Source organism: Nicotiana tabacum, chromosome 17, assembly GCF_000715075.1.
Source record: "Nicotiana tabacum cultivar K326 chromosome 17, ASM71507v2, whole genome shotgun sequence".
NCBI lineage: Eukaryota > Viridiplantae > Streptophyta > Magnoliopsida > Solanales > Solanaceae > Nicotiana > Nicotiana tabacum.
Window position 1 is genome coordinate 13,677,265 of NC_134096.1, and position 26,076 is coordinate 13,703,340.

Here is a 26,076-nt window from a genome sequence, read left to right on the forward strand (position 1 = left end):
CTGATCAGTTGGGTTTACCGAGCTCCACGTGGCCGGGTACGATTCTACCGAGCCTTATGATGGCCGGGTACGTTTTTACCGAGTCCTCTTTGAGGCCGGGTACGATATGATGATGATGCCCACATAGGCATATGTTTTTAAAATTTTATGTATATATATGTATTATGCATTTCATGTCCGTAGCCCCCAAAGGCACTCAGATGCTATAGGTTGTATCTCCTCTATCTCTTTTTACATTACGGTTCTTATTTATGCTTTCCTGCCTTACATACTCGGTACTTTATTCGTACTGACATTCCTTTTGACTGGGGACGCTGCGTTTCATACCCGTAGGTCCCGATAGACAGGTTGACAATCCTCCTAGTAGGCTTTCAGCTCAGCGGAAGGTGTTGGTACACTTCACTTGCTCCGAACTTGCCTATTTGGTCAGTATGATTTGGACATGTATTTATTGGTATGGCGGGGCTCTATCCTAACATTTATGATGTTTATGTACTCTTAGAGACTTGTAGCTAGATGTCATGTATATGGATACTTGTATGTCCTTGTCGGCTTATGTTTTGAGTGTACAAATAATCATGACGGCCTTGTAGGCCCATATATCACATGTATAATTTTCTATATCATGTTGGGCCATCCTACGTCTAGTATTCCCTTATATTTTATTCTGATTATCTCATGGCGGCCCTTATGGCCCATTTTCCCATGATGGTGTGATAAGAAATATACGTTACGTTGGTAATCGGTTGAGTAAGGCACTGGGTGCCAGTAGCAGCCCTCGATTTGGGTCGTGACATGAATGTATGTTAGTTTAGTATGTTGTTGTAGTATTTTGGTTTAGTTATAGTAACTTTGTTTAGTACTTGGTTGCTTCCTTGTGATTTGAAGCATCAAGTTTTGATTTTTGCATTTGCATTCAAGTAATAGAGGAAGATGAAATTTTTTATGTGCATTTTGTATACAGTAGCTATGGATCTATGGTATTGAGACTTATATTCAAATCTAATTGTTATGATTTAATGTATTGATGGTCCGATTGGGACTGAAATGTGGATATAACAAGATCTAGGCAGATTTGTGATTTTTAGTATTTATTTGAGATGGAATTTGGAGCATAAGATTGAAGAGATGGAAGAAATTGAAGATTGAAAAGTGAAGAACAATTTCTCCACGAAGGTCAATTGTAGAGCCAAAACTAGGGGTGCAAAAGTGCATGAAAAATGTTCTAAGTCGGGAAACTTTAGAAAAAAGTATGTCCAACTCCACGATATTGATCGTCTCCACGAACTACTCTACGATTTTAAAGGGCATCTGAAGCAAAGAATTATGCAAGTTTTGTCCAGCTCCACAATCTAAATCATGGAGCCATTCAGCCCACGAATCAGTCCGCGAACATCATCGTCTCCTCAAACAAAGCCACAACTGGACACCGTAGGAATTAGATTGTTACTTGCATAAGAAATAAAATTACGATGACACCAATTTGGTCACATGTTATTATAGAAGAATGCCAAAGTGATGTCGTGTTTATCACTGCTAATGGATATACAACTATACAAATGTTAAACCATTTGTTGCTAATTGAATCATGCAACGTGAAGTAAATGCATAATTATGTTAAAGTTCATAAAACTCAAGTAAAGAAGGAATGCTTTCTGAATAAGATTGAATTGTGCGAAGTTTCTTAGTTGGACCGTCTGACCAATAAGAGAGGAGTTTGAAGTTTACATGCATACAGAATGTATTAAACAAGTCTTTGCCTGTTGGACATAAAATAAATTGTTGTCATATAGTTTTACAACTACTAAAACCAAAGTATTTTTACTGCCATCATAGAGTTTGCAGTAACTAATACCAAAACACATTAAACAAGTCTTGCCGGAACACATTAATTGACAAAAATCAACATTTCAATTTTCAACAACCAAGATAAACTGACCAGCTTTGGTTGTTGGAAATAAATATCCAGCAACAAAGTTAAAGACCTGCAACTAACTACAATAACTAAGATCAACTTTTCCACTTTCTTTTGTCTTTCCACTTTCAATTGATTTTCAAGTTACTGCTTCTTTACCTTTCCAAGTGAACTTAGTAGGTGTGTAAGGAAGATCAGTGGGATAACTGACACCAGTATGATCTCCTCTTAAAGAGATCACTCTTGTCCCAGCTGACATCAATTGATTCTGCCTCATCAACAATCTTGTTTGATCTTCAGAAATAATCTTAGTCATTAAAGTAGGGTCACTTTCATGCTCGCTACCATCACCGAAGGGTTCTGTTTGGTGTCTTGGTACTCTAGGTGTAGGCATGAATACAAATTCACTTTCATGTTCACCTTCTTGTGTTGGTTGAGGGGTTGAACAACTAACATCCTCAACATTTCCTTCAGCACCAACCTATAATTAAAAAGAAATTTTTTTTGTTAAAGAACTACAATTATATAAGAAGAAAGATAAGTTAAGAAGCAGATACCTTGCATGTCCTTGAATTGTGGTCCAGTTCACCACAAATGATGCATGTCATTATAGTTTCCCTTCTTGATGCAGCCCACTCTCCTTGTCTCCTGTTAGCCTCATCTTTCTCCCTATTTCTTTTGACTTTTGGCCTTCCAACAGTTTTGGCAAGTGGAGGTGGTTCCATAGCATGTTCTGGTAATACTTTCCCGAACTTTTCACCTCTAACAGGCATCAACTTGGCCCTATATGTCATTAGGTAAGCTTCTTTGTTGTACCGCCAACTAATTTCAGTCATTGGATCCTCTCTGTTGTATTTTAGTGCCATGATGGTATGGGGGCATAGGATGCCAGTCAACTGCTAGGATCTACAAGTACATTTCTTTTCCACTAGGTTCACTCTATGTCTATCATCACCCTCAGAAATCTCATAGCCAGTTTCACCATTGACATGAACAGTACATAAGTTGGCAACCTTCAAATAAGCAGCATACAACTTCATGCAGTTAGGACTGAACTCACCTCCCCATGTTCTAGCTTCTTCTTCCTTCTCTCTTAATTTGTTCATGATCTTGATTCCAATATCCTCATGCATCTTCAGAATATGATTGCCTCTTGCTTCTAAGATTCAAGAGTTGAAGGACTCTGTAAAATTATTGTCCACCATCTGATTTTTGCACAATGTATCAAAGTATGACCTGCACCAATTCTGTGGTGGATACCTAAGCAACTCCTTAGCAGCATCTACAGACAATTCACCAAGATTCTTTAATTGATCTTTAATGTCCTCCTCATTGTCGCGCCCCTCCTTTCTCGCGAAAGTCGGGATTTGACGTCGTGACAACTCTTTCTAAAAGAAGGGTGTTAAAAGAGAAAGACCTAACGGGTTTGAGGTGCGTTAGGGCACCTATTTGTGAATAACTCTGGTTTAACCAGTTTGCGTCACCAAAGGTAGGGTAAGGACTCAAATAACCTCGAGGAGAAGGTACTAGGCATTCCTCGAGATCCACAACTGCAGGTCCCGGCCGAACTCGAATTATATGAATTAGTCCAAATAAAGAGAAAGACAAAATTGGGCAAATAAACAAAATAATTGATTTTAAGGCAAGGTGGGGGGAGGGTCCTAAGCTTTTAGCCTAAAGGATCACCACATGCAACATAAATAATACTCCGTAACTCCCTCAAAATGGGGTGTTACTCATATTATTCAGCGGGCACAGACTATCATCTCCTGCTACCCAATTACTATCTTTAAGTTGTTACCTAAGGCGCACTAATTGATTCTAAGTCGTACCTTATGCATGCACTACCCGTCCCATGCCTATGGTCCCGGAAGCATTTGGACCTCTATTTTAGGTGGTCCTAGACTTAACTTAGGTTGCTCAAAATGATAAAACTAGGCGACATACAAAAGAAAGTTGGACTTCATATAAAAGCAGATAATGGCTCAAGCTAGCCTCCGCACTTAGACAACAAATGCACGCACACAAATTGGCGTTTGACAGTCACAGAATTAAGATGAGTTAAAATCATTAAATCCTATAGATATGATTTCTATGTGATTCTAGATTTTGATCATGTGGGCAGTTATGCAGAGTATAATTTATGAGCGACTACATAGTTGCCTACTGATTATAAGTATAAACGGTTGAAACCTATAGACAGGCTATCTAGGTGACTTATGCAGTATTTGGCAATGATAAACACGAGAGATATTTAGAATTACTCAATTTGATCCTATAGGCATGTTTTCTAATAGTGGCAATGAAACAGTGTTGAAAGTTCAATATTAACACTTAAAAGCGAGTGGTATTACCCTACAGGCAGGATTTCTAACGATTAACGATTGAAATTGATTTTTTATACTTAGCTCCTATAGGCATGTCTCCTAGGTGGGCAGTATAATAGTGAATTAACCAATTAAAACCATATTGGCATGATTTCTAAATGCATATTTTATAGAACATAAGCTAACATAGCCCTATAGTCATAGTATCTAATGAAAATGCTGCAGTTATGTAAATTGAAAGATTGGTCATTGACACTTTATTTCCTATAGGCATGGTATCTAATAAACACATATGAGAAGAATGTGTTAAACGAATTAAACACTCAGGTCCTATAGGCAGGTTATCTAACAGAACATGTTGAGTAAATTAAACACCTATAGGCAGGATTTCTACCCGTTCACGCAAATATTAGAATAAACCCATTTTTCTAATTTTTACTAATACCCCAATTGTTATTACAGAATTATTACAGGCCCAATAAAAAAAATGATACAAATAATTATAATGGGCCTAAGACAGGCCCAAAGTGTACCCAGCCCAGCAAGGCCTTCAGTTTTGCATCCATACAGGTTTCAACACAGCCCAGAAACCATAAGAGAACTTAGATGATACCCAACAGCCATAGTCGATCAAAAGATTCAGAAAAACAGTCATTTACACAAGCCAATTGGCTTATTCAGTAGGCATAGAGAGGGACATAATTGAGCAGTGGCCAAGAACCTTAGGCCCTAGTGTGTCAGATTTCACAAGGGTCTCAAAGTGGACCCCGAGCAGTGCTCACACTAGGGAGGTTAATAGAGAAGTTTTAGGAGACATTGTCTTTCAGCCGTCCAAGAATTAGAGACTCATAACAGGGAAACAATCAATGAAAATAGTAAGAAAGTAATGGGTTTGGAAAAGCATTTACAGACACTTTAAGATAATCACATAATGAACATGAACTCGAGAAGCAAACTAATACATTGGGGCAGAGTTACATATGATAAGAAACAAGGAGCCTGGGATTGCAAAGTTAACAGGCAAGGACATTAGACTAGTAAAACCAATTAATACAACCAGTTTAGAACTTAAAGGATCAAATTATACCCAAACTCAGGATTACACAGTATAATACAAACACGATTAGATATCATACAGGGTATCAGTCAAGTTTAATGGATAACAAGTTGCTAGAGGTGCAGATTTGGACATGGCAAGAACACATAGAGTGGCAACCATAGCCATAGGAGCATACTACACTTAGAGTAAAGGTCTTAAACAAGTTCGTGATTAGGCAAAGAAACATGGATTAAACCATGTAATAAGAATAACACTACACTAAGCATGCTTTATTCTGTCTGAATTAACTAAGTTAAGTACAAAGACATTATTAAGCTAGCAATTATAGGCAGAACTAAACAGGAAAAGAGTCAGGAGAACATATTAGGTCATGCAATTCAAAGAACATGCTAATTAGAACATGATAAACATTGCGAAAGTTAGAAACTAACCAGTGATTGTTCAACAAACAAGAAAAGAACAGCAGTAGGGACCCAGAATCTCGAATGTGTCAAGTTCCAAGGGTTTCGAGAACCCAGGACAGTGCTCACACCCAAGAAAGGTCGGGAAGAATAGAAATCCGGTGGCCTTGGCTTTCAGCCGGCCAAGATTCAAACAGAATAGAGTAATAAACAAATACAGAGTAAAAACCTCAGTTGTTTTAGTGGGAAAATGGTGATTGAAGTCTGTTTCAAAGGGGGAAGGGGAAGGGTTTATATAGTGTAGAAATCGAACACATAAACATGAAAAACCATCAATAAAACACTAGAAAGGAAATAACACCACATGCAATCGAAATCAGTAAGGAAAAGAGAGAAATTTCAAAACCCTAATTTTAGGGAAAGTATAAAAATTTAGCAGAATCTAAAAATAAAAAATCAAACGTTGCACAGAATAAGATGAATATAGATGGAAACATCGCTTAAAATCAGAGATTTGAACCAATTTTGGTTCGATTCTGTAAATCCTAGTTTTAGGGTAAGTAAGAGTCAATAGAATATAAACAAAATCGGACTAACACGGCATATGATGAACATGGATGGAATAACATTCAAAAATCAGGGATTTGAACCGATTTTGGTTCAATTTTGATGAGATCTGCTTGCCATGTTTAGGCAAGCACTATAGGAGAGTAGCCAGTATCAGAAGGAGGCCAAGTATGGTAAGTAATAGCCATGGAATCCCATATTAGGTGGGATTAGGAGAAGATTTAGGGTGGAATGTTTAGGGTTCTTCAGAGAGGGAGAAGGGAGATGAGAGAATATTAGGGCAGTGGGCAAAAGGGAGTGATTAGGGTTAGGGGCTGAAGGGGGTAATTAAAAGGAGGAAAATAATAAGGGCCGTTGGTCTCTCAAGATCAACGGCCATGATTAAAAAGTGAGTGGGGTTGGTCGTGTGAAACGGGTACCGACCGGGTTAGGATTAGTTGATCATTGATTTGGGCTAGTGTATTAGGTGTTTTGGGCCATTATTTGGTCCGAAAATAGGTTAAAAGTGGGGCTAGTTTTTAAATACCCAACATTTTAGCAAAAGTAATTTATAAAAGTAATTAATGAATAACAAAAAATATTATTTGTGTACTAAAATGATTCAAAATAATAACTTAATATTATAAAATATAAAAATTTATTTTTTGCATAAATAATGTAATTATACATGAATATGGGCTATTATTGCAAAAATATGCAATTAGCCCTAAAATGCAAATGTAATTATAAAAAATGCACTGAAAAAATATTTAAAACCTCATGCTGGTATAAATGATAAGTTTAGATGATTAAATCATCATAAAATAATTTGGAGGATAATTATTGGATATTTATACAATAAAAATGCAAAAATAAATTGGTTTAAAGTCTTTAAAAATCATGAAAAATTATGAAAATACTTGTGTATGCTTATAAATCAAATGATGATGAATATGCACTATTTTGAAAGTATATATATATTTAAAATATGAGGGAAAAATTGGGTATCAACACTCATAAGTGCTCCAAGCAGACCACCATAAGTATTTTTTCATCTCTCCTAAAATTCTAATCCTCTTACTCTAGTTGGATTCAATATGCCTCACACATAACCTGTGATTTGAGAGATGGAGGACAGTTCTTACTGCTTCCAACTGACCCTGCACATGAAAATTTAAACAAAATTAACTATATGATAAGGATAAAAATAACTAGAATAGTCCATTAAACAAAATCATAACTTGTACCTTTTGCATATAGACATAAAGGTAATGTTGGTTCCATCTTTCAGATTCAGTGAGTGTTTCAGCAGCTCTAGAAACCATGTCCATGTCAAGGTGTTTTCCTTGTCAACTACAGCCCAGGTCAAGGGATAGAAATGATTCATGCAATCTTATGCAACAGCCACCAATAGTTGCCCCTTGCAATGACCCTTTAAAAAAGTTTTGTCTAGTCCAATGAATTGTCTCAAACCTCGTTTGAACCCTAACTTCATTGTATTTAATCATATGTACATTCTAAGAAATCTTTGTTTGCCTTCAGCAATGGCATCTTTTGATAAATTGATAACTACATCACTACTAGGATTGCTCTCCCTAATCTCATTTGCACATGCTTCTAATCTATTATTGTCATCTAAAAAGCTTCCCAATTGTTGAAGTGCCATCCTCTTAGCATTTTCAATGTGGAGTTATGTACATTCAATGAAAATTAATTTTTCAAATCTTGTTTCATATCCTTTATCTTATACTTGGGGTTATTTTGCACCTTACTCCTGAAATATTGATCTAAAATTTTTGTTTTGGCTCTAGGATTCTCAAATACATTTTCACAGTTGTGTTTTGTCTAAATGTTTTATCTTAAAGCCAGGACCCTTCTTATCTTCATAGATGAGGCATACAAAAGGGAAGCCTACTACACATCTATACCTTACTCTTATTTTATCATTTTTTTCTAAGCTTTAGTGGTTTGGAATTTGCAATAGAGTTCATGACTTTTCTGGCCTCATCCAAGTCCTTAAATGTCATAGACTTATCATGTTCTTTGTAGTGAGTAAGCTTATCATTAACATCTTTACCCTTTTGCATCCTAAGTAACTCTAATTCTTCAAAATCATATTCACTAACATCTGAACCATAATCTGAACTTGTATCACTATCAGATTCACAATCAGTACCTAATTCACACTAATATTGACCTGAAATTGGCTCTTCATGGTCCCCCATATTGAAATATCTATAATATAGACACATAAGAAAATATAGAGGGACCGCATGAATAATTTAAGAACTTTTACAATAAAAGATTGAACATACAATAAATTATTACATATAATATAGTGAAAAGAATAAAGCACACTCTTTAAGAGATAAAGCACATGCTTCTCTCGATTTCAACAACCCAACCCTACCACAATAAATTACTCCATATAATACAATGGAAAGCAAAAAATAATGTCTTTAAGAGTCAATTTCAACAACCCAACCCTATCACACCATGATAAAATATGCGGACTTAGGGCACAAATTGACACCACATAAGGAAACAACAAAGATAACAAACAAAAAGAGTATCAGACCCACATGCAAACACTATACACTAAGCTTCAGAATCAAAAGTACTAGTACATGACAAAACCCTAGAAAATTACAAAAATAATTGACTGATCCCTTTATTCGAGTCAGAGACCCATTAAACGGAAGAAGAAATTACCTATATAACTTCAGATGATCTTCAATTTGTGTTGTTAACCCTTACTCGATCGTATCATCCCCTCAAGTCTCAAATCGCCTTTATTGGATCCGTTTGTGGATGGTCATGTCAGCTAATTAATGCCTCTTAGAAGCTTATGTGGGCAGCTGTTAGAATGAAGGCATTATTAGCCCAGAAAATTAACGTGGGGATTTTGTTGGCCTAGTTTTCCTGATATATTATATGCATATTTTACCTATTATATTTTTTTATCATTTATTTCAAGTTACCAACCAACTACTTACTAAAGTGACTTGCAATTACTTTTCAAGTAACCGTGTAAATTTTTGGGATTTTCGGTCCATAGAATATGAATGATAGTTCTCAAGTGCTATTTGTACATCATGCCCCTTTACAATTTTGAATTTAAGAAAATGACATTTTTAGATATCTTATATGTAAAAGACAGATCGATCTCTTACACATAAAAATAAATCTCTAATGTGTAAAAAAAAAAATAGGATCATAAAACTAAAAACAAGTTTATAAAGAGCCAAAAAACCAATTGATCCTAATTTCAAATATACCTTTCGATGTGAAATTAATTTGTTTAACCACTGGCAAAGAAAGGATGGCCCCAATTTTTCTGAGACACTACGCAAGCTTCCTTGACCAGAATCTTTTTGCTTTGTACAGTATAGGCTTGTAGTGGTAGTAATCCAACGCAACCAATGTGCAGACTAATATTTGCATATAAAAAGGTATAATCTTTATGTATCTGAACCTCAACTTGCTGATATTTGCACAGCCATAGATAAGAAGACCACCCAATTGACACTTGACTGTGCGCAACAAAAGCATAAGCATTATAGCTAACAATCTGATGTAACATCTTTACGGGATAAAATGATTCTGCAAAAAGCAACTTTTTGTGCAGATATGCACAAAATAAATAGAGCAATCACATTTAAAAGTCTCCTTGTGTTTGCAAAAAGTGACAAAATTTTACATGGATAAAAAGGTATAATAAACGTTACGTCAAAATCATTTCTTGAGATCCATAGGGCTCAGACCTTTTTCGGTTTTAAACTTTGAAATAGCCTGATCAAATGTGCCTCTAACGTGCTGGCAGATAAGCATTAGATCCTGACACGAATCGTTCAATACCTCCCTTGCTGGATCCCCTGCCAAATAAACCACCAAAAGTTGCAGAAAAACTCAAACAGATAACGACAACGTTTCTCAGAATGCAAGTGTATAAACATGTGGAAGAGCAAATTGTTTTAATGGATTTCCAGACGGTTGTATCATATGATGTATATAGGTTAAGCGATCTCTAACAAGAAGATATTTATCCAATAAAACAAACTGGCCAAAATGTGACACCAACAAAATATTGATTAACAAGAATGAACCCGAACAAGCCATTTAGAAGTCTATGACCAAAGTTTTAGCAAATATCAAGCATGTTACATTAGTATGGAAAACGGATGTCAATTTGAATGATAAGTAAGAAGCCCAAAAAAAAAAAATGACGGCCATGCTCAGTCCATTAGTATGGCAACAACAACAACCCAGTAAAATCCTACTAGTGAGGTCTGGGAAGGGTAGTATGTACGCAGACCATACCCCTACCCCGAGGAGTAGAGAGGTTGTTTCCGAAAGACCCTCGGTTCAAGAAGACGAAGAGGAAGAGAAAAGAAAAGAGACAATATCAATACCACCAACAGATACCATAAGAAATAAAAATTAACATCATGAATGCCAGAAAATAGGTGCAGAGCAAAAGCGGTAACCATTAAATAGAGTCGGCTCTATGAAACGGAAGGGTAGTAAGACACAACATTGCCAATAGTTGTCTCAGACAAAAACCCTAATGTACGAACTAAAGAAAGACTCAACTACCTCCTAACCTACAACCCTAATACTCGACCTCCACAGCTCCCTATCAAGGGCCATGTCCTCGAAAATCTGAAGTCTCACCATGTCCTGCCTGATTACCTCTCCCCAATACTTCTTAGGCTGCCATCTACCTCTTCTCGAGCCTTCCAAGGCCAGCCGCTCACACCTCCTTACCGGAGCGTCTGGGCTTCTCCTCTGAACGTGCCCGAACCATCTAAGCCTCGCTTTCCGCATCTTGTTATCAATGGGAGCCACGCCCACCTTCTCCTGAATATCATCATTCCTAATATTATCCATCCTAGTGTGCCCGCACATCCACCTCAACATCCTCGTATATGCTACTTTCATCTTCTGGATATATGAGTTCTTAACAGACCAATACTCAGCTCCATACATCATGGCCGGTCTAACCACCGCCCTATAAAACTTACCTTTAAGTATCGGTGGCACTCTCTTGTCACACGGGACTCCAGATGCTAACCTCCACTTCATCCATCCTACTCCAATACGGTGTGTGACATCCTCATCGATCTCCCCTACCCCTTGGATAACCGACCCAAGGTATTTGAAACTGCCTCTAGTATGGAAAACGGATGTTAATTTGAATGATATATAAGCAAAAAAAAACAATGACGGCCATACTCGTCTTGGACTATCGTGCCCTTTGGGTCGGCCAGACTCATGTGACACCGACGTCAACGAGGAATGAATAAGAAAAAAATTGAAAAAAAACACATCAGGTGCCCTGGTGACAAATACATGAGGGAAGTGACAACCTCTAAAAGATTACCCTCTGTATTCCTATCACAAGAGAAATATTTAATTTTTTTTTTGATAACCATGGTATTCTGGCTAGCTTGCGCGCACCTCAACTAATTACACGGGATATCTGCCACCTCCCACCAGCAACAGGTATGTGTTCATAAAAATCCGGAAAACCGAACCAAACCGACCAAAAAAACTAATACTTTTTAGGTTTGGTTTGGTTTTGGCATTGAATTTTAAAACCGATTAAATTAGGTTTGGTTTCGGTTTTAATCAAAAAATAACTGAAAAAACCGAACCAAACTGACTATATAAGTAGTTATTTAAAATTTATTATATATATATATATATATGTGTGTGTGTGTGTGTGTATTTATATAAAGTTTCTAAAATTTTATGGTACATATTAGTCATTTGTATTTTTAGTCTAGTTCTTTGCTCTTATAATAATCAAATTCTTTGCTTTTATACTCTAATTTGATTGGTAGTTTGCTTTTGCTAAGTACAAAAATTTATTTCATTTAAAAATAATCGATTTTTAATTGAGTAATTAAATTATTCATCAGTATTTGATTCAATTATTATCAATATATCTTGGTACAAGATAGATTACTCAAAGAGCAATTGATTTGATAGTGTTACGGTGAAAATGTACTCGCCGGAAGATGTGTTTGGCAGTGTACGTCTCATATTTAAGAAAAAAACGATAAATAACCGAAAAAACCTAAAAACCGACAAAAATCGAATCAATAAAAAAACGACTTAATTGGTTTGGTTTGGTTCTAATATTTGAAGAACCGACTTACTTGGTTTGGTTTCTTTTTAGAGAAAAACCAATCCAAACCGAACCATGAACACCCCTAGCAATAGGTACCAGGTAACTCTATCCAAAAGTTAGAAAACTGTGCATTACAAGGTAGAAAACTGTCAAGTGTAAGTTAGAGAAATATTTACCTAAGTTGCTACGACATGACAGTTTAGGTGCCGCACCCGTGTCGACACGACACTAGTATGGGTGTGGGTATGGGATCCGTACCGGATCTGGTCAAACAATTTTGGGTACTTTGACCACGACGGATCGAAAAATTCGAGACGAGATACAATTTGATTACCGAAATCAGAACTAAAACTAGGGTAAATTTGAAGAAAATAACATATTTTATCTAGGAAATCAATCTTTTACTTATCTACAACTTGAGAATAAAAGGGAAATCTACACTTTACAAGCTATACGTAAGTATTCCACAAAATTTCTCATAAATTAGAGAGATTTATATATTTTTTAATTATTTTTAGCCAGATCCCCGCACCCGTACTAGGATCCGTATCCCCGAATCTTAAAATTTACATCTTGAAAGATCCGCACCCGTGTCGGACACCTGCACCCCTGTCCGAGCAACTTAGATATTTACGCTTTTCTTTTTTACAAGTTAGAGAAACTGTTGATAAGGATACATTTGAGAAATATTTAAGCTTTACCAGTAGTCTGAACTCTTATGTTTACACGAGCATCAGAGGGATGTGGAATGCTGTAACCACAGAATGTTACTCTGGGACTGCAAGAATTAAATATCAGTTAATCAATGTCCGAAGCTTGTCGCAAAAACCACTGTTTAGAAAATAGGGAAGGGACAAGATTAACAAAGATCAGTGGTATGTAATAAAATGAGATACAGAGGCCATCTATTTTACCAGTGAAGTATTAAACTTCAAGCATAATTCAATAGTATTATTTATATCAGTAAATAAAAATACAAAATATAATAGTACTTGCGGTGATTACTGCACAATGAAAAAGAAAGGAAAAAGGAAGAGATGAATTACTAACTCTTGATTTAGAGTGAATCGGACAGCATTTGCCAGCGTATGGTCCTCATCTGTGAACGAGAATGTTGCTTTTGATGGATCTTCAAATGAACCGTGTTCCATTGACTGTTTAAACAAATGAGGATCATTTCAAAATAATTGCAAATTTCCAAAATTCGAAAATAATGAAGTTTATGGATTCAAAAAAGACAGAGAAACCATCATAAGAAGTGAGATAAGAGCTGTCCAATGTCTTAAAAGACCAAAAGCATAAACAACAACGAATGTTCAACTAGTCAAAGTCACTGTTTCTAGCTTTGGTTCACGTACACAAATATTTGAAAGAATGAAAGAGTGCCAAAGGAACATAAACTGGAGGAAACAAAGTAATCACAGATAGAATCGAAGTGGAAGAAAGTGCAGATCCAAGCAAGCAATGCTCCCAATATAAAACTCAGGTTCTTTGCAATTATTTATCTAAATCAATCAATTGATCTACCAACTGCCCCTCATTCGTAAACTAGTTAGGCTTGAATATATGAAGCTTCTGTATCCATATTCAAAGGAGTTCATCATACTTGAGACTATAATTTTACTAGTTATCAATCTACCACAACTCTCTTCCTTTATCTTTTTTTTAATCAGCCGCAACTCTCTTTTTTAACCCCAGCTTGAGAATATGTTTTGTGAAACTCATATTGGCATAATTAAATAAAATCTTATCCTTACTGCACAAATTAGTATACCATCACAAATTTCAGCTATTATAACATAGGAATAAGGAAAATGTTAACTTGTAAAATCAGAAGGAAATATCATATCAATGGGTTTTTATGTGTAAAAGGAGTTATCATATCAGCGTCGACACTTCCTTTTGAGAAATGAGAGCAAACAGAGCATTATAATCCAGTTCAGCACAACTCTTGTTTTGCCATTGAAAATCATTGGGGAAAAAAAGGTTTCGAACAATAGGTGTTCATTGCGGAAAGAGATGAAAAGTAGTGCGTTAGTGCAAAGGAGGGATAGTGCGATTCTGAGGCTTAAAGCAGTTGAAAATTGTGGATATGTTTAGTTTATACCCAAACCACTAGAAGTAGTTTCAGCTTGGCCCCAAACATCATTTGATTGGTAAAATGCATCACTTCAAATATAAGCATAAATTTCAAAAGGACTCTCTAATTGTTCCATTTAAAACAGTCTACTGTTTCATTTATTTCTTTACTCACTGACTTCAAATAGTTAACTCCCATATGACTTTAAAAATCAATGATAAGGTCATTGATACTTCCACCAAAGTAAATAATTGCAAAATGCAAACTTTACCTTTTCCAACAAGAACAATACGAGCAAAAAGAAAACTTGAAAAGTTTAAACAGTCATATAGATGTGCCAATTTAGACTCAGTGTCAAACCTAGAGTAAAACACAAGAGTTCTTTTCAGATTCAGGAATCAATGAAACAACATACAACCAATTCCAAAACCAACTAATACAAAATTTAGCCTTATTATCCAAGATTGTAAAACATAATCAAGAAAATGGAATCATTGAAAACCTTGATGCTGCGCTGCGAGCAAAAGCTTAAATTTAGGTTGAGAAAAAGAACTCTGAACTGAGAAGCTATGTTGCTCGGATTCTCCGAAAATGTAAGTGGGTGGCTTGGTGCGTGTCGGATCCTCCAAAAGTAGTGCATTTTTGGAGAATCCGACACGGGTGCGGCGGTAGAGCCTGCGCAACATAGCTGAGAAGTGAATCAAAGAGATGGCAAAGGACAGAGAGAAGCATGTGGGAGGGACAAACATGCAAGAAGACCAGAAAAATTCAAATAGCCACATAGATGTGCCGATGTGCACTCACAACTTGTTTGGATGGTTGTTACATATTGTTTCATAATGTATGGTATTATATTGTATTGTTTTGATTAATACAACATTTGGATAGATTGTATCATTCCCCGTCTTTTCATAATGTCACGTACCAACAATTTGAAAAATAAGTTAACAATATTACAAAACAAAAGTAGAGTACAAGGTAGAGATATTATAAAAAAGGGTAGTGTAACGGGTAAAATATAATTATTCAATAATATTAAGGACAAAATGAGAATAAAAAATAGGGTAACGACACGACCACACCTAATAGGTCATTGCATAAAATGGAACATTTCATTGTTACGTAACTATGGAACAATACGAGAATTTTAAGTAACAATCAAAACACATATTGTATCTAAAGTAACATTACTATACATTACAATAAGTAAAACAATGTCAAACCTAGAAAAATACAAAAGAATTCGATCTACTTCTTTTGTTCTTTTCATATTCAGAAATCTGAAACAACATTATGCTGTAGCAAATTCCCATAAAGCAACTACTCCAACTAATATAAAGCTTTAGCCCAATTATCCAAGATTGGGAAACACAATTAAAAAGATTGAACCTTTGAGAAACTTTCAGAAACGAAGCCAATGGAATTAGGAGGCGGGAGATTTCGGTAATGGAAGATAAAAATAAACACTTATCAAATGGGTACCTTAAACTTTGATACGGCACGCCGAGCAAAATCTTAATTTTAGATTGAAGAAATGACCCTGAGCTTCGAGGGAAAACCTTAACCCTTTCGAATACAGACAGAGCTTGGGGTTTAAGCGCGAATATGTTGGTTTTTTGTTTTTCTAATTATAATATTTTCCAAGTTGGCGTTTAGCCATACATTTTCAAATTTGTTTTAAAAAATCTGATTTGGGTGAAGTTTGGTTTGAAGATGATAATCTGTTTGGACATAATTTTTCAAAACATATTTCACTTCTTTTTTTTTTTTTTTTAAATATGACTTATACCCATAGTTTTTAAAAACTATCAAAAATACCCAACTCTGAAGAAAATTCATACAAAACAAGCGAAACAAATCTGAAGAAAATTTATGCAAACATTAGCAGATTTTAGCAAATTACTTTCAAATTTTATCTTTGCGATATATTGCCACAGATTGGCACAATAACTTTGGCGAAGGTAGATATTTTAGGACAATTTTTGAAATTTTTTTAAAAATCAAACGGTAAAATTTTGGGCCAAAAATAGCTCTTGAGCTGGTTTTGGGATTTGAAAATTTGCCAAAATATGGATAAAATCTATAAATAATTAAGTATTTGCTAAAAAAAATTGGAAAAAATTTGGCAAAATCTATGGCCAAACGGGGGCCAAATACGTAGACATTTGCTTCACCACGTAACCCGTGGTCTAATTTTGTACTTTTTCCCAATTAGTTAAACATTTTTTTTCTTTTCTACTTTTACTTTTTATGACATCTAATAGTGTTTTCAAGTTGAAAAAATGTCAAAATTAATGTTAGACTAAACCCAAGAATTGCAAAATAGAAGTTCAAAATATTGGGAAAAAACGTGCAAAAAGAATAAATTATTGAAAAATAGCAATTGATGTTAAACTAAAGATATTTCTTCAAATGATCAAAATGAATATCATTACATTAATACAACAGCTGAATTCAATATCTTCAAAATAAATAAAGATGGTGAATATAGTTGAATTAGTTATATAGTATTTGGAGTTTAAGAGATTTTATTATCATTATTATATAAGATATTTAATATATTATGTTGTTATATCTCAGGCAACATCTCTTTTATAAATGTTATATTCATAATATTATAATACTAGAAAATAATAAATTAGTTAGTACTTAATTAATTGTTAATTTTGGACGAACATGTTTTTTAATGAAACTAAGCGCACAGGCTTCCAGTTGGCATAAATAGAGTATAAAAAATTTATGCTAATCATGGTGTAACAAATAAATCAGTTTTCTATTTTTTTGCACAATACAAAAATAAAATCTAATTTTATTTTATTACGATTCTAAAATAAATATTTCATGCAGAAAAATGACGTTAAGCTAACAAAAGATATTAAAAATTTAAATACGTGTTCTGCTCCTTTCTATAAAAATTAATTTTTTTTATTTAAATATTTATATGTCTATTTTTAACATGTGAAATTTGTTCTTTGTAACTTAAGTATATAGAATTCTTATTTGTTCATTTAAAGGTCATCAAAATTATAAATATGATAAGTACACCTCTTCTTATGCAAAAACATTGGCTAGATTCTTATTGGTCTAAGTCTTAATTTCTTCTATACTTGTTCATCCAAGACCAAATAAAAGTTAACACTACCTTAAACTCATTCCGAATAAACTCTGCCACTAACAATTTTGAAATTTCAAAATCAAGTTCACTGAGGACAATTTTTCATATTTATAGTTATTTCAAAGTTCCAAGTATATTTGTTTATTTAAAGTTTAAATATCAGTTATAGTTACAATTTTAAATAGTATGAATGTAGATCAAATTATTTTTAAAATTAACATTACCACTAATAATTATGACTTCTAAAGTTATACCTAAAGATAAATCAAAACTCTTTAAAAATAAAAAGGAAAAAAATTAACATGCATTGGTGATGTCTTTTAGGCAATCGATTATTGAAAGTACTTGTAAAAGAAAAGGATACTAACAATTATATGCAGCAGAGGCTAAGAATACGCATTAAACTCCAAAAGCATGTTTAAAGTTCACAAGGATATAATATTGGTTTAAGGAAAGAATTGGAGTAAAGTAAATTTTAATTGAATTTGAAGTCCTAAATATTAGGACCTTCTATGTAGTTTAAATAAGAAAAAAATTAAAAATAAAATTTAGTTGATTTTGAGCTTTTAAATATTAGAAAAATAATTAAATAACTGTTTTATCTAGTATGGAATCTATTTTTAAAGAGTAAAAAACGCGAACAACATTTCACTAAGGGCTTTCGTGCGCGTGTACCTTGTCTCATTGAGTAAATATTTTTAAAAAATCATAAATGCTAGTTTATGAGAAATTGTGTTTGAGAAATAAAATAAAATGTATATGTTTTTTTAAAATGATGAATATTGATTACTCAATAAAGAAATAAATTATCTTATAGAAGTCCTTCAACTTAAAATTTGTTTCAGTTTTATAATTTTATCACTTTATTTTCGTTTTTAGCAAGAATACACAAGCCTTGAAGATTTAATTGATTTATTTTTTAAATATATTTCAATAGTTATTTTCAAGTTCATTTTAAAGAAACAAATAGGGTCAATGAAATGAAAGAAGACAGTCTTTTTTATGTTGATATTTTTGTTCCATTTTAATCAATATAAAGTACTACTAAAAAGTTTTCTTTGAGCGAGCGACTTTTCTATCTTTTTGGGAATCTCTAATAAAACCATTTTTCATAACTTTCTTTTGAATTGAACACTCATTACTTAGTACATGTCAATTAAAAAAATACATATTAGTTAATTATATATGTTGATCCTGTTTCTATTGCTATGACAGAAACATAGTAAATTGTTCATGATTTCTCACCGAATTTAAGATGAAGACAATATACAACACTCATCAATTATTTACATAATCAATTTAATTGTAAGGTAATTAATAATTATATCTAAGCATATTATTGATAATATATTACAAATAAATTTTTAACTTGCTATCACAAGTTACGGCTCACTATTGTCACACCTCATTTTCCCGAGGAATAGGGAGTTTTTTCAATTAAAGTGACATTAATCGAAATGGGATTATTTATTTAGTTAGAGTCGCCACTTGAAATAATTTTTATGGTGTCCCAAGTCATAGGTTTATTTTTAAATCCCAAATCAAGGAAATTGACTGTTTTAAAGTCCGTGAAATACAGAAGACCGGGTAAGGAGTTCTGTTAACCCCGGAGAAGATGTGAGGCACTCCCGAGTTCCGTGGTTCTAGCACGGTCGCTTTTAATCATACCTAGCTTAATTAATTATTTAAATACGTATTTTTAAAAACCTATGTGCGTTTTACCTTTTACCGCTTTTAATTATGGCGTTATGGAATTATCTTTTGAAACGAATCACGCGTGTGTGAATTCGTTTATTTGGTGTGCTAAAAATTATGTCACGTGTACGTGTACACAATTAATAACACCATATTAAATATTAAGGTTGTTTGGCCAAAGTCGCGCGAATGCGTACTTTGATTTATTTTGAAAATCATAATTATGTCACGCGCACGTGTACACAATCACGATAAGAGATTAGAACGCGCCTAAAGCATTCTACGATGTTCATGAGTTAAATTAATTTCCTAAGGTTTTGAGATAACTTGTGGGGTCATGAATTATGGTATGGAATTATTGTGGAAAAAATGTATGATTTTAACTATTATGAATCTATTCAAAATGATACTTCAAAAAAATTAATGTTACAACCCAACAATTTATGCCTATATCTTTTACTAATGCGACTGTAAGAGGATGAGACACGGAAAAAAACATTTTAAACTCTAAGAAGACAACAATAAACCTGCTAAGTGACTAAAATCGAAACAATTGCTATTTGAAATTAATGAAACTTCAACAGACTCATAAGGGGTGCGCCAACTTTAAAATATGAAACTGGAACTTCAATGTTAGGCAAAGATAAATGCAAGTTAATGGGTATATCAACGGTGAAAGAGTCTGCTAGGATGTCGACATACTTAAGGACATTGATTCATCAAATTCAAATGACACTAACCAAACCAACAGCAGAAAAGATATCAATCCATCTATCGTAAGCTCGGTCCAAAGAACAAACAAGAAAAACTTGCGAAAAATGCGAATGATGATAACAACTCTATTGTTTCCAATACATGGAATCAACTGAGCAACTAGCTGAAGCACAGTAGCTAATGCATCACGAATTTCACCTCGAAACAGAATACTTAACACGAATTCAATCTCCATGCTCAAATAAAAGTCAATTCAACTAACCCCTCAACAACCTTGAAGGTAGAAGTCTTAACAGATTCCAAATTTAAAAATAAGTAGGAACAAATCATTGACGGCAAAATGAACAAAGACAACTTCAAGCAGAAATCGAGACGAAGTGAGGAAAGCAAATAGACTCAATGTTCACAGATAAGCTACAGGAGAATCATAGACTGTTTTAGGCAAAATCGCATTGAGAGTCTAAATTCTGAAAAAAAAGGTTTAAACACGGGAAAGCTTGATATGAACTTTAAACAATAAAGCATCACTAATAATGTCAACATAAATCTCATTTAAAATAGCATATCTACATTGGAGAAAACAGTACCTTGATTGCCAAAGAAAAAAGATGACTGACTTCAACAGAACAGTGGGGGAAGAGAATGCGGCAGAGCTCAGCCAACAGTAAACCGCGAGGATTTTCACCTCTTAGAACCCAGAAGATGAGAGCAAATAAAACTGCAATTCCACAGCTACAGAAATCCCTCTTTTACGCTGTTTTCTCTCTTTGTTTTTTGATATTTTTCCAAATTTCAGATCTGAGCTTCAATTTCAATTCAAAAACCTTTGTTTTAGCTATTTGGACTGTGAGTTCGTGTGTTTTTGTGTGTTTGTTCAGAGAGATGTGTATGGTGAGAAAAAGAGCGTATCTTCGAAGAGTGGGGGAAGTGAGCGTGAATTGTGAGGATGCAGAATTGTTGAGTGAGAGATGAGAGAGGGGATTAAGGAGGCGGCTAGGTTTAGTTGATGTTTTTGTAATATGAAATTAGGAGGGTTGTTTGGTCATTTTAGTCACTGGACCGGGTTGCTGGGCAGATTAAGTGTGGGCTTGGATGGGTTTTGAACCTAATTGGACAGCCTGAAATTATTTTGGCCCAGTTTCATTGAAAGACTAGGCACCCCAATCTTCCTTCTTGTTTCTTTCTTTTCTTTTCCTTTCCTCAATTAGTTAATTAATCCCCTTCTTTTCAATTTAGCCACTTAGTTTAATACTCCAATTTTGAAACCAATTATTCATTTTAAATTACCAAATAAATAATTAAATATATTAAAACTAATTAATTAAGACTAAGAATGCAAGGAAGACGCCAAAAACAACTAATGTATATTTTTGTGACTTTTATTTTAAATGCAATTAACACACTAAATGAAAGATAAAAAATTTTTGATGATTTTTATGATTTAAAACACTTCTAAATATGCATGAACAATGCAAAAAAAATTGGATAAAAATAAATAAAATTTCCTAAAATTCTATGAAATAATTAAAAACTATTTTGAAATATTTTTTGGAGTAATTTGGCATTATGACAAAAATTACGTGCTCACAACTATAGTATAAAAAATACTTATATTGTTAGTATACATTATGTAGCCGTATCACAATTACCTATACATTAATAAAAAGGCTATAATAAGGGGGTGCATATCTCTCTTTTTCCAAAATGGTAGAAGAGCTTTTGAGCTAGTATAAAAGGAAGAAATGTGTAATTTAATAGATGTGCTTTTGTAACTCTAAGTATAACTATATATATTTGCATGATTAGGAATAGGAGACACAAATTTAATTGCACGGGATGGAAAAAAGTAATTAATGGATAATTAGTATTTGGTAAATTTTATATATTTATCATTTATAATTGTAGTAAGTTTTAATGAATAAATTTATTAATAATCTAATTAATTTAGTCTAAAATAATTATTAGCTATAACAAAGTAAGAAAAGGAAATAGACAAAAACTTGGGAGAAGCAATATATTCTTACGTCTTGTGTTCAGGAAAATCAAAGTCACCTGTAAGGAAATAAAGCTCGTTTATATTAATATTCTAATATTTAGGACCCTTTTTACCTAGTTCAACTAAGGAATGTTTTGATAAGCAAACTTTTAATTGATTTTAAAGTAGTAAATATTAGGAGAATAACTCAAATTATAATTTTGTCCAATATTAAATTTATTTTTAAATGGTAAAAAAGACGAACGACATTTCGTTAAGGGCCTTCGTGCTTTTAATATTACTAGCTTTAGGGTACGCGCTTTGCGCGTGTGTCTGTATCAATGAGTATATAATTAAAAAAGTTAGATAAATATATTAAACTTATATAATCAAATAAAAACTAAAAAAGTATAAGTTCTTGAAATTGATTAATGTTTATCATGATTAACTAGATCAACGAAGGAACTATTATAGTCATTCACAAAAGGACGTACTCTAACTTTGGTTTGTATTTGAGCTTGTCATCTATCTCTCAACCATACTTTAAAGAATAGATGATATCTTGAAAATTTAAATTTCTTTTTATAGCATATTTTTCCTCTTAATATTAAATTTTTTCTCAACTTTTTCTTCACATATTAAAGTTCCAAAAAGGTGTTTTTTTTCTTTCAAAATATGCAGAATCACTTTTGTATTTTTGCTTAAGTAACATTGCAACGAATTTTAAAATGTTAGCACTAATATATCTTTAAAATATTTAATTATATTATATATTTACAAAGCAAAAGACATATAATTTGAGAATCTAAATATCTTTGAATATCAAAGGAGTGCCGACTGATATAATTACTGACTTAAGTAGCATTTAGTTTTTATTTATTCTTTGTGGACTTTGCCGTTTTTATGGCTCAAAAGAAGCAATAGGAGATGATACATTAGTACCATACAAAATTTAATTAATTTAAAATCCTAAATACATATTAAGAAAACTCTGCCGTTCTACTCGAGAATGCACAAATAATATAAATAATCAATTTGCAATTAAGCCGTGTGAATAGCAAATAAAATAGCATTTGTTTATTTAAATAAAAATATAAAAAAAACAAGGAAGACTCAAAGTCCTAAAATTTTGCAAAAGAACAAATAACAAAAATAATTTTGAGCGATGCAAGTAGCCAACCGCGAAGGTTTAAAAAAGAAAAAAGAAACAATCGTGAAGTGGATAATCAATTTACAAAAGAATTTCATAAACTAAATTGTAAAAGTTAACTTAAAGCCCTAATATTATGAAAAATTAATATAGAAGGAATTTTAGTTATTCTTGGATAGTCAAATAAGGAAAACATTTATGTATAAAGTCCTAAATATCACATTTTTCTATGTAACTCAAATATGGAAATTATTAAATAGTTATTCCTAAATATTAGAAAAATAATTAAATGACTATTCCTAAATATTTGAAAAATAATTAAATTTTTGTCTAATGTGAAATATATTTTTAAAGGATAAAAAATGCGAACAACATTTCGCTAAGGGAATTCGTGCGTTTAATAAAACTAGTCTTATAGTACGCGAGTTGCGCGTGTACCTAAATCTCGATGAGTACATTTAAAGAAAATTGTCGACTATATGTGTGTGTTTGACAAAGCTAGTGATTATTTAATTTTAGTAGTTCCCATGAGACTTATTCTAATGTTAAAGCAATTATGCCAAGAGTTTTGCCAAATTGCAAAATAATTTTACTTAAAGATGAATTGAGAAGGAAAAAAATGAATTGAATTCTCTTGTTAATCAATTAATGCAAAAATTTACTCATTTTTTTAATATTAAACTTGTTGATTCAAATTCTTAATATTATCTCATCTCAATCTTTAAACATATTCAACCATAATTATAATTTTATCCACTAAAAGTTTTGATCTGACATTTTGCTTTGGTATAATTGTGTTTGTAGAATCATTATTGTTATTAACTTTCGCCAATAACCTTCTTTTTCTTTCTCTCTTTTATATACTTAAATATTTATTAGCTATTTCTTCTAATTATTGAGTGTAACTTTAAAATATTGTACAAAAAAGATAAATAAAAAAATATTATTTGAATAGAAAAATAATTCAAATATAGTATAAAAATATATATTATATTTCATATATATAATTCACATTAAAAATAATATGAAATGAATTATAGTTATATGATATTATTACTTTAAACACTTATCGAAAATTTGAAAAGATCTTTAAAGCCTTAAACTAATGATAGCAGAAACTTGGTCATTTGGATAGTATTAGTTTTATCGTTTCTATTTTACCCAATTATATGGAAGAATCTCCAAACAAATATGACATATTTTGTTAATGTCGTAGATTTCTTGAATTTATGTCGTTGATTAGGACTTAAATATTAGAACTTCACATATAGTACCTAGTTTTAAAAAGAAAAAATTAATAACTATAATTTCAGTTGATTTAAAAGTTCTAATATTTGGTAAATAAATATTTCAAATAAGGAAGGATTTAATACACAAATTTTAGTCGGATTAAAACTCCTAAATATTAGGAAAAATCTTAAATGACTATTTTGTCTAGTGTGAAAGATATTTTTTAAAGGGTAAAAAAGGCGAACGACATTTCACAAAGGGCATTCGTGTTTTTAATATAGTATTAGTCTTAGGGTACACGCGCATTAATCTCATCAAGCTAGCTCAATAAAACAAAGAAATCCTACTCAACATAAGTCTTTATATGCCTTATTATGATTTACGATGAGTGAAATATTTTATAAAAATTATTATTATGTTTGTTACCAAATATTATAAACAAATAACACAGAAAATATACTTTTACCATAATTATTCAAAGATAATAAAATAAATTAAAATTTTGAATCTTTTGGTCTTTTAGAAATTTGTGAGTCACGAGTAGAAGTCTTAAATAGCTCCTAGAAAAATATTGATAAATAACAAAATAAAGTCTTAAATAACTAATATTGAATTATAAAAAATAATGTAATACTATACTAAAAATATAGAAAGCTATCATTTGTTAGAATGAATATAAAAAAGAAAGAAAAATAATAATGACAACTTCTTTTGAATACGTTTTGTCTTATATTACATCCTTAATGCTTCAACTTAGCATTTTTAGCAATTTAATTTTTAATATTATATTACAATAAATTTTGCTCTATTTTTTTATTTCTTTCATGGCCGATGCTCTTTTTGTGAAAATAATTTTTTGTACCTTAATAATTTTATCAACTTGATAAATAATTTTATTTACATAATAATTTTGAAAAAAAATGAATTAATTTTTTTGCTAATTTATTAAATTCAAAGACTTAATTATTTGTTGAGATTTCATACTTTTATGATAGTATAGAAGATACAAATTATTTTAAAACTTTTTTCCCTACTTGAACAATATAATATTCTTTATCAAGTTGTGTAATATTTAAAACTACATTTAATAATTAAAATATATATTTAGTTAGGTTCAAAATCTCTTACTTTTAATAGTACATCTTAGAATTGTAAGTTCCCAATAAGAAGCATGAATGTGAAACATATTTCAATTGAAATTGCCATAGGATATACAAGGAAAAGAAAACGTAATATTACTCCTATTTCCCCAAATAATTACACGAAAATTATACAATATTTTGTTGTCCTTGGTTGAAAAGAAATTTACCTTTTACTTTTTATATTCTCTTCTTTTTTCAGTATATTTTATCCTTATTTAGTTGATTTGGAACTCCTAAATATGAGGTAATAATTCAAATTTTACCTGATTTTAAATTCCTAAATATTAGGAAAATAACTTAAGTTGCATATTTATCCAATGTGAAACTTATTTTGAAAGGGTAAATGAGAGGAACTATATTTCGCCAAAGGCCTTCGTGCTTTTAATATAACTAGTCTCTATGTACGTGCTTTGCACGTAAATATTTAATCAATTATTTATATGAATTTTTTAATATAGCAATTGAAGTGAAAAAACGAAGAAGCAAAATTCGTTTTAATACTTGAAGTCAAAATGCAAATATATGTAATTTAGTTAAGTTAATTAGATAGTATATCTATTTATATCATAGAAATATATAGTGAGATCGTA

At 32.2% G+C, this 26,076-nt stretch overlaps 1 protein-coding gene across 4 annotated transcripts; it reads right to left on the bottom strand.

The window, feature by feature from the left end:
* Positions 1–9,674: 9,674 nt before the first annotated feature.
* Positions 9,675–20,992, bottom strand: LOC107828969 (uncharacterized). Of its 4 annotated transcripts, none has more exons than XM_075234041.1 (5): positions 20,577–20,992; positions 14,968–15,140; positions 13,436–13,539; positions 13,087–13,163; positions 9,675–10,124 (listed from the first exon to the last, which is right to left on the bottom strand). In XM_075234041.1, the coding sequence occupies exons 2-5, from the start codon at positions 15,103–15,105 to the stop codon at positions 9,985–9,987; spliced, it is 459 nt and encodes a 152-aa protein (XP_075090142.1). In that variant the 5' UTR covers positions 15,106–15,140; positions 20,577–20,992; the 3' UTR covers positions 9,675–9,984. The 4 variants fall into 4 exon arrangements, with proteins under 4 accessions (XP_075090142.1, XP_075090144.1, XP_016511854.1 ...); XM_075234042.1 differs by lacking the exon at positions 9,675–10,124 and adding an exon at positions 10,131–12,994; XM_075234043.1 differs by lacking the exon at positions 14,968–15,140.
* Positions 20,993–26,076: the final 5,084 nt, after the last annotated feature.